This window comes from Lathyrus oleraceus, chromosome 1, assembly GCF_024323335.1.
Source record: "Lathyrus oleraceus cultivar Zhongwan6 chromosome 1, CAAS_Psat_ZW6_1.0, whole genome shotgun sequence".
Taxonomy (NCBI): Eukaryota; Viridiplantae; Streptophyta; class Magnoliopsida; order Fabales; family Fabaceae; genus Lathyrus; species Lathyrus oleraceus.
In genome coordinates, this window is record NC_066579.1 from 70306130 (window position 1) to 70316665 (window position 10536).

The 10536-nt window shown below is 35.7% G+C and overlaps 1 protein-coding gene across 1 annotated transcript; it reads right to left on the reverse strand.

Moving 5' to 3' along the window:
• Positions 1–8942: 8942 nt before the first annotated feature.
• Positions 8943–10192, reverse strand: LOC127115812 (dehydrin DHN1-like). The gene has a single exon (XM_051047260.1). It carries the CDS (start codon positions 10092–10094, stop codon positions 9120–9122), a length of 975 nt encoding a protein of 324 aa, XP_050903217.1. The 5' UTR covers positions 10095–10192; the 3' UTR covers positions 8943–9119.
• Between the last annotated feature and the right edge of the window lie 344 nt (positions 10193–10536).

A 10536-nucleotide genomic window follows, 5' to 3' on the forward strand; every position in this document is an offset into this window, starting at 1 on the left:
ATTTTTTTTTTGCACAGTCCCACTGGGCGTGCCAATTTGTTCGCTGTGAATTTTGGCGAACAACCTCTGGTTTACCAAAACTTGTAGAATTGGGTTACTTGCAGGATCAACCACACAAATCCTAGGACATGTGCAGATCTAGATAGTCTTGAAGATGTCTAAAATCACTTTCATATCTTTCATTTCTGTTCTCTAAGTGTTTTACGTCGAAATATGTTGATTACAATGTTAAGTGGATGTAAATTTAACAAGATAAAGTAAATGGCGGAAAATAACTGACGAAATGTAAAGTGTCGAAAAGGATAAAGTGCAGAAAGATAAATGACTGGAAAACATAAAAGAGATTTGTAAAGAACTTTGAACTTTATAAAATAAACTTTGAAGGAATTGGTGTTTGTTTACACATACATTTTCCAAATATGACTCTTTTCTCTCACACGGGTACTTTGAGTGTTTTCAGGAATTTTGTATAAGTAATTCTTCACACCCTTTTTTAGATAATAACTACCCTATATATACACAAATAACATAACTGTTATTAACGACTAAATCCTAAAACTATGACACATGGCCCTCCTCCTTTCGCCAGATGCTTCCACGCGTCTTCTGCCAAACGTCACAACCTTTTAAATTCAAATTTACTTTTAAGTCGAAATGACGTCTTTCTTCAGGAGTTTTGTCGAATTATCAACATACTGCAATGTTCTCCCTATCTGTCAAAAGTGCTTTTCCTAGGTGCAAACATCTTTGTCGAAATGACGAAACTTCCATTTTGTCGAAGTGTCGAACCATACTTATTAATCAAATCGTTTCAACCCATGTCATCATTTGTCGAAAAAATCATTTCTTACACCAAATCTCATGGCGTCGAAAACGCACGTATACAATTACATACACCACAAAGATAAACTGTCCTTGTCTTCTTGAGTCTATCTGACTAAAAACTAGCAACTCAAACAAATTTGAGATTTACAAGTTGTGCTTACAAAGAATGCTTCTAAGAAAGCATAATAACACAAGTTAATCCAATGAATAATTTTCTACCAGTAACAAGCAAAAACTCTTGTGTGTTTCCACAAATTTTACACATAAATAATATGATTTCAGCAAGAGCGTGTGTACTAGCATTATCAAAGCATTAGCAACTTCTTCCAATCTTCAGGTCTCCTTTATATAGGCATATAAAAGAACCGTTGGAGGGTAGAATTGGAATACTAAATTACAGTTATCTCTTTTTTAACGGTTTGTATATGGGAGGCAAAATTGTACAATAATATTGTCATTAGCCCACAAAATCAGGGTAGTGAGGGAAAGGATGATCTTGTACTGTGTATTATTTTCCTGACGCAAAAACTTTTGATCTTATCTTCTAATCTTCAGAGGCTTTTGATAAAATGATGTTGAAGCATGCTTAGAAGGATCAAGAGACAAGTTATCAGAACCTTGGTCTTTAGAATTTCGACATAGTTCCTCAGAACCTGGTATTCAGAGTCTTCAGATTTTGTTCTTCATAATCTTCAGAACTTGAGTGCAGAATCTTGAAGGCAGACAAACCATTAGAGGCTCTTCAGTCAGAGTCACAGTCAGAAACTTTAACACGAATGTTCCTCAGAACCGTTGTCTAAGAGTTTTCTGAAACTTGATAGCATCTTGTAAAGCACTTGAATCTCCTTAGAGTCAGAATGTTTTGATTTGATTTCAGAATCTAATGACGTCACACGTCATTGCTTCAAAGTCAGAACTTGTTAGCAAAAACTACACACTAGATAAAAATCATTATTGCACATAATTATTCTCTAAAAAACAATGCACTATCATCATCAAAACTAAAGATCGGATACATAACTAATTTTTGTTCTATCAATCATCACTCTTTTTGATTTCGTAACAGACACTTATCAATATCTGTAGTATCTTTAAGAGATAATTTAATGTGAATGTAAGGTGTATTAAAAATGACAATGGCACATAAAATTTGTGAGTTCTACGTTTCAAAAGTTTCTAAAGAAGGAATCCTTAAAGAGAAATCTTAAGTTGCAACACCTAAATAAAATGGGTGTATGGAACGTATGCAAAGACAGATACTTAATGTAGCAGAGATTTGAAGATAACCTTTCAATTTGTTTTTGGGGGAGAGCGAATACTTCTAACATGACATTTAATTAACAGAGCACCTACTATTGCTAACAAAGGAGTAACTCCCAATCAAATGTTGTATGGGAAAGCACCAAATTATGCACATCACAAAGTAATGAGTTTCTTTGCTAAGGGAAAAGTTCAAAGAAGATGGATATATTTGCTCATAGATAGCAAAATTATTTATTGACTATCACAAGGGCAAAAGGGTTGAAATGTTTTCAATCTTGAAACACATGAATTCTCATATGATGTGACATTTCATGTGCATGTTTTTCCTTTTGCCTAACCAAGTGAAAGCATATTGTAAATCCATAATGAACAAACATTTGGTGAAGTGTCCCACCAAGATGATGAGGTATGAGACAATGTTGCAAGTTCACATATAAGATAATGAGGAGGAATCTATTCATGATACTAGTGTTAAGGTTAAGAGTTAGGGGAAAATAAGTGGAATTGCAAAGTGAGGGGGAGACTAAAGTGTCATTGTAGAAGAAAAACTTTCTCCTAAAACACGACAACCCATCAACTTTGGTTGTCTCAAGGATCATTATTTTCTTGCAGTAAATATAAACCCTTCATGCACGACAACTCAGACTCCTCTTCAAGTAAGGTATATCATTATTCACATAAATGAGACTTGCGAAATGAACAAAGAAAAGGTTGTGGGACGTAAATGGATATATATACAAAATCAAGTTTAAAGCCACATAAGAGATATAGAAGTACAAGGAACTCTTAATATATTCATTGTTTACTCAAAATTGTTGTAGCAAAATGCTAGAAACTCCATCAAATAGACGTGAACATTGTTTTTCTTCGTGAAGGACTAAATGAAGAGGTACTACAAGAATATTGACAAGTTGCGACGATTAATTTTTGCAGGTTATGGAGTTTGGAACCGCCTCAAATTACAAGTTGCGACCGTTTTGGTTCCATCGCAAAAATGTGTGTCGTCAGGCTGTACTACGAAGGTTGCTAAAACCGCCACCCCAGTCGTCGTTCTTACTTGCGACGGTTAGACAACTGTCGTAAATGGTTAACTGCGATGGATAAACTGTCGTAATTTGAATTATAAATTCTTGATATAAATTATTTATATAACTTATTTGGTAACGTTCAAAATAATACTAATTATTTAATTTTTACATTTTTTTATTTAATTTATTAACATAAATCTTTTTATAGTATTATTTTTTTATGTTTTTTTATTTAAATTACTGTTTATTTTGGTAATATTTTCTTTAACTTTTTATTTTATTTTCTATGACTTTTTAACATAATAAAATTTCAATCACTAGTATCAAATAAGCATCATAATATTAAAAAAAAATGTGAGTTCAATAATCATATCAGAACAATAAACCGAAAATATATTAAATCTTAATCATAAAATAATAAGCATCATAATGCCAAAAATATATAGAAACAACATGTGATATAAGCCATCGGGATACTCACACTCAAATTCATTGTACTAGTCATTTTCCACGAGCTTTAGGCCATAACCCGAGATCGCTTCCTGAAATAAATGTTAGAATCTTCATGTAAATACATGTCTCGTATCATACTGAATGCATAATCATGGTCAATAAATCAAACCTGGCCATAATAGTTAACACTTATAAAGTCCTGATTTTTGTATATGGGAAGAGACTTAATGAATTTTCTAGTAAAACAACAATAATATCAATCAGGCCATAGATGTTAGGAAACTACGCAACATTTCCTCATAGTCAAATTCGTAGAATAGCGATATAAATGTGGAATACTAACATGTATAAATTGATATGGGCTGTTGCAAACTTTTTATTTACTGGAAAGATAAAATATATATTGTATTTAAGAATTTCTCTCACTCAGAGTTTTTCTCACTGGTGTATTTCTCTAGTTATTGAAAATGCTTTTAATGTTGGAATTAATAGTATTGTTTTGGCTTTGACATCTTATATAGCCAAATCATTGGATGCATCATCCGTAACCCATTCATTACGGTTCCTATAAAGTAGAAACATCTTCCAGTTACTTCTAAATAATAAGAAAACAATGATCATCCAAATAATAAGAAAATAATGACTTTTTCAACAATCTCCCACTTGAAGATTGACTTCAGTCGGTCTTTACACCTCGATCATGCAACATCCTTCTATAGTATGTTATTCTAGCAGGCCAACTGAAGTTGAACACAACTTCAATTTATTAATAGTCACCACCTTTGTCAACATGTCTGATAGGTTCTTACTTCCGAGAATCTTCCTCAACATTAATATCTCATCCTCAAGCAAAGTTCTGATGAAGTGATAACGGAGATCAATGTGCTTCGTTCTAGAGTGAAATGTTGAATTCTTAGCTAGATGTATTGCACTCTGACTGTCGTTGTGCAAAACACTCCTCTCTTGGATGAATCCCAACTCTGTCAACAATCCTTGAAGCCATATCAACTCTTTGCTAACTTCTGTTACTGCTACATACTCAACCTCTGTAGTTGATAAAACAACGATCTTTTGTATCCTCGACATTCAACTAACAGTTGTAGTACCAACAGTAAATATGTAACTAGTGGTACTTCTTCGGTGATCAACTTCATCAGCAAAGTCCGCATCTACATAGCCATGCACTTTTAATTCACCTTTACTAAAGCAAAAACATTTCTCCTTAGTGCCTCGTAGATACCTCAAAATCCATTTCACAACTTCCCAATGAGATTTACCTAGATTTGACATAAACATGCTTACAACTCCCACTGCATGGCCAATGTCTGGCCTCGTGCATAGCATCGCGTACATCAAACTACCAATGGATGAAGCATACAAAATTTTAGCCATCAATTCTTTTTCTTCCTCTGTCTTTGGGGTATGGTCCTTTGATAAGAAAAAATGACTATCTAAAGGTGTGCTAACTGGTTTGGCATTGTCCATGTTGAATCTTTGCAAAACACAGTTGATGCAATCCGCCTGAGATAACTGCAAAATTCCTCTTTGCTTATCTCTCGTGATTTGCATTCCAAGAATCTTCTTTGTTGGACCCAAGTCCTTCATGTCAAATTCTTTTGACAATTTCATCTTCAAAATTCTAATTTCATCAATATTTGGACCCGCTACTAATATATATCGGCATAAAGTAATAAAATGATATAACTTGAATGATATCACTTGAAGAAACAATAGTGGTCGATATTGCACTTCTGGAAACCTTTTTTGTGCATGAAGCTTTCAAACTCCGTATACCACTGTCTTGGAGCTTGTTTTAGACCATACAAGATCTTATTTAATCTGAACACCATTTTCTGTTTCCCTTCTTTTGAGAAACCCTCTGGTTGATGCATGTAGATCTCTTAATCAAAGTCCCCGTGAAGAAACACAATCTTCACATCCAACTGTTCTAGGTAGAGCTCTTCACAAGCAACAATACTTAACACATACCTGATAGTATTGAGCTTCACAACTGGAGTAAAGATTTCAGTGTAGTCAACTCCTTCTTTTTGCTGAAATCCTTTGACAACTAGTCGGGCCTTGTATCTCTTGGAGCCATCATGGTCCTCCTTCACCCGATACACCCATTTATTGTGAAGTTCCCTTTTCCCATAAGTAACACAACAAGTTCCCATGTCTGATTGGAGATCAAAGACTTCAATTCGTCTTTCATAGCAAGTTCCCACTTGCTAGCATCTGTGATCTGACATGCTTCTACATAATCTTCAGGATCCCCTTCATCTATCAATAACATGTAGTCCATGTATCTCCTGTTATAGAACTTTTTGGGACATCTTCCACCTCTGCATAAACTGGCCCACTCGAATCTGAGTTGCTGGCACTTGTATTCTGTTTGTCCTTGTACATCACTTTTTCATTGAAAATTACATCTCCAGTGCGGATCATCTTTTTGTTTTCATCATCCCATAAACGATACCCAAACTCATCCTCACCATAACCAAGGAAAGTGCACTTCTTTGATTTGGGTCAAGCTTATTCCTGCCATGATCACTAATGTGCACATATGCTACACAACCGAAAACTCTAAGGTGTGAGAGTTTAACCTCTTTTCCGCTCCATACCACTTATGATGTTCTAAGCTCCAATGGTAACGATGGACCTTGATTGATTAAGTAAGTTGATGTGTTGACTGCCTCTGCCCAGAACTGCTTCGGTAAGCCTGACTCCACACGTAAGCTTCTGGATTTTTCAGTCAACGTTTGATTCATACACTCAGCTACACTATTCTGTTGAGGCTTCCCCGACACAGTCCTCTCCATTTTGATTCCGTGCTCATAGCATAAACTCTTGAACTTGGTGTCTACATATTCACCACCATTGTTAGTTCGGAGCTTTTTGATCTTCAATCCAAAATCGTTTTCTACCATTGCTTTCCACACCTTGAAAGCCTCAAATACGCCAGACTTATATTTCAGAAAGTATACCCATACCTTTCTGGAATGGTCATCAATAAAAGTCACGAAGTATTTCTTCCCACCAATAGATGAGACGGTAGTTGGACCCCAAACATCAGAGTGGACAAGCTCGAGTCTTTCCTTATTTGGGGTTCCCCCACTTGTCTAAAAGGTAGCTCGCTTATGCTTTCAAAGAGTATCAAAGCCCGTACTTCTTCATCACTGAACTCAATTACGTTGTAGTATTGTTGAGTTCGTTCAGATGATACGTCGTTGACACACCTTCTATCATCCGTAAGTTGAACAACCGCCTCATCAAATGAACTTTGCTTAAGGCCGAAGAATTTTCGTACATGATGGAAAGAGCATTCATAAGACCATTCGTAGTCTTTTCTTTTGCAATTTTGAAAGCAACATTACAGGATAACGTCAATCGAATGACTCCAAGACCTTTTCTATCGAGAAGGATCCAGGCACCGTCCTCCATTGTCGCTGGTTTCATGCCCGTGAGAGGTTCATGCATACCTTTTGATACAAATAATCCTCTATTTGCATCTTCCAAAAGCTGAAGTTCGCACCATCGAACTTCTCAATTTTCACCTTTCCTTCGTCTGCTGCCATCGTTCCCACTCGAGTCTGACTTCTCTGGATCGCTTCTGAAACGGAAAGAATCAATCAGCTCTGATACTAGTTGTTAGGAAACTACACAACATTTTCTCATAGTCAGATTCGTGGAATAGTGATATAAATGCGAAATAATAACACACATAAATTGATAAGGGTTGCTGCAGATTTTTTATTTACTGAAAAGATAAAATACACATTGTATTTAAAAATTTCTCTCACTTTGAGTTTTTTTTCACTAGTGTATTTCTTAGTTATTGAAAATGTTCTCAATGTTGAAATTAATATTGTTTTAACTTTGACATCTTATATAGCCAAAGCATTGGATGCATCATCCGTAAGAGACTTTTTCACCTCAATGCCCATTTTCTGAAATCTAAATCCTAAAATACCCCAAATTGTATTTTTTATATTACTTACCTGCTTTTTTAAACAAGTTCGATCATTAATTGGCCGAGAGTATGAAGTAAAAATTTTAAAACAGATAAATGAAAAATTAGTATAATATTAATGGTCTCGTCCATTCATTGACCGAATCCCTAAGTTTTAAAAGATTTTAATGTATTCTCGGTCATTCAATGCCCGAGTCTCTTCATCAAATGAAATAATTTAGGATTTTATTTTCAAAATGGGATAGTTAAGAAATTTAATTTCAAAAGTAGGACGACTAAAAAAATCTCCGTAATATTACGGTTCCTATAAAGTAGAAACATCTTCCATAAACAATTATCTTCCAAATAATAAAAAAACAATGACTTTTTCAACGGTATCACCAACTATTGGATTTGATGAATTACTGTCAAAATGTTAATATTGTTCATACATGTACAATTGTAAAATTAGAAAAGCAATTAAAATGATCAACTTCTACATCTGGTTACACTAGAATGGGTGGGAAGAAAGAAAAAATCTAGTTACACTATAATAATACGACTAAAACTTGCCATAAATTTTGAAACTTCTATGACAAATATTCACCTGAGTTCGTGGGGTAATCATGCATGCAACAGATATCCAATGCATGGTCTGCTGGAAAACACTTGTAGGAAGCGCGGAAGCCAGGTTCCAGAACAATAAGCATGTAGCATACAAAAAACATGGATCTCATTAAAAGTTACCCAATAGTCTACTAAACCGTCAACAACAAGCCCAGATTGACTGAAAAATATGTGAAAGAATTCACAAGCATGCTACATAAGATTAGTAGCTCTATAAAACTAGACAACATAATTCAAGTTTCAACTTAGATTCACAAATATACTAGTAGACTCAACAACTCATCAACCCGTGGTGGAAGTGAGTTATGAAAAAGAGTGAGCATCACCTTCATTCCATATGATCGAACCCTATTGATGATCCACTTACAACGTTCCAAAGCAACATAGTTAACCTAAGAAACTTGAAGCCTAGGCTATCAGACAAATTAGTAACAAACCTCACGAAACTCTATTAGTTTTTCTTACCATATTGATGTATGATGATGATCTAGTCATTGTAGAAAATGATTCACTTGCTTGCACCAGATATAGAATACTTATATGATTGTTTTCACATGAAGACTAGTACAAAAGACTAGTAGGAAGACTTATTTATCTAATCATCACATACTATGTCATGTCATGCGGAAACTTTAACTAAGCTCATTATTAGAAGGTTTTAAATTCGGTTGCGATCTTCTGGTCATCTCATGTAAAACTAAAATGCAAGTGAAGCTCAGAGAAACTCCCATTTCATGGAAAACTAAAAAAACAAGTAATGTACTCAGCTCCTCTAAAATTATACACCCACTCAAATATATATACATTATTCATTCATATATCCATTACATAACATGATACAAAACATTCACACAACAAATAAAAAAACATTACAGATGAAGCAAATTACTCAACAAAAAATTTAAAATACACCAGATACACATTTATTATTTAATCATATGCATATATCTATAGATATTAACCATGATAATGATCTAGTGTCCAGAGCCAGGAAGCTTCTCCTTAATCTTTTCCATAATCCCCTTCTTCTCTCCATGTTTAACACGATGCTCCTCTCTCACATACTCTTCTTCACCAGTGCTTCCAATGCCACGACGCTCCTCTCTCACATACTCTTGAGTAGTGTTTCCAATGCCACCACCACTAGCTCCATGTCTCTGATCTCCATGACGCTCCTCTCTCACATACTGTTGACCAGTATTTCCAATGCCACCACCCATAGCTCGATGTTTCTGATCTCCATGATGCTCCTCTCTCACATATTCCTGACCAGTGCTTCCAATGCCACCACCAATAGCTCCATGTTTCAGGTCTCCATGATTAACACGACGCTCCTCTCTCACATACTCTTCACTTCCAAGGCCACCACCACCACTAGCACCATGTTGCCTATCTCCATGATGAACATGATGCTCCTCTCTCACGTACTCTTGACGAGTGTTTCCGATGCCACCACCACTAGCTCCATAGCCAGTTGTTCCATACCCGGTTCCTGTTCCTGTTCCATACCCTGTACCACCAATATTGGTTCTTGATTGTTCAGTACCAGGAATCTTCTCCTTAATCTTATCCATAACCCCTTTCTTATCTCCATGTTGCACATAATGCTCCTCTCTCACATACTCAGTGGTTCCTGTTCCACCATACCCCGTTCCTGTTCCATAACCACTTCCAACGTTGGTGCTTCCATACTCGGGATTGGTTCCATAACCACCCACACCACCTGTGTGGGTTCCATACCCTGTGGTTTGATCAACTCCATGATGTTGTTGACCATGACCATGACCATGACCGGCAGCACCGGTAGTTCCAAAATGTTGTCTACCGGCTTCACCGGTTAACCCGCCACTACTAATAGGGTTGCCATGTTGATCAACTTGGTTCACTGGGTTTCCATATTCATCGGTCTTACGTGTTTGAGTACCGTATTGATTTTGATATTGAGACATCGTTCACAAACAAACTAAAAGATGTGTTGTTTTTGGTTTTTAAGGTTGTTTTTGTAATGGAAGACTAGGAAGATTTTATAATGTGGTTTATTTTGTGATTATGAAATGAAACATGATGTTTTTATAGGCTAATCGAAGCATTGGGCTTGAAACAAAAATTTAGGATTGTGTCGGTGATTAAGCTTTTGGAATTTCAATGTCTGACACGTGATAAGTTTGAATTGCCACGTACAAGAACACGTGTCGATGTGTTTATCGAAAACCGAAGGTAACTTTGTTTTTTCAGATTCATGAGATGACACGTGCGATTTGTCGGTGATGTGTGGAGAGTAGGCTTGGGAATGTTTTGGGAAAAAGAATTTGGAGAAGGAAGAAGATGAAGTGCATGTGTTGTATACTGTGGTACAATTATTCTCATAATTGAGAGGGAAGAAAGAAATTT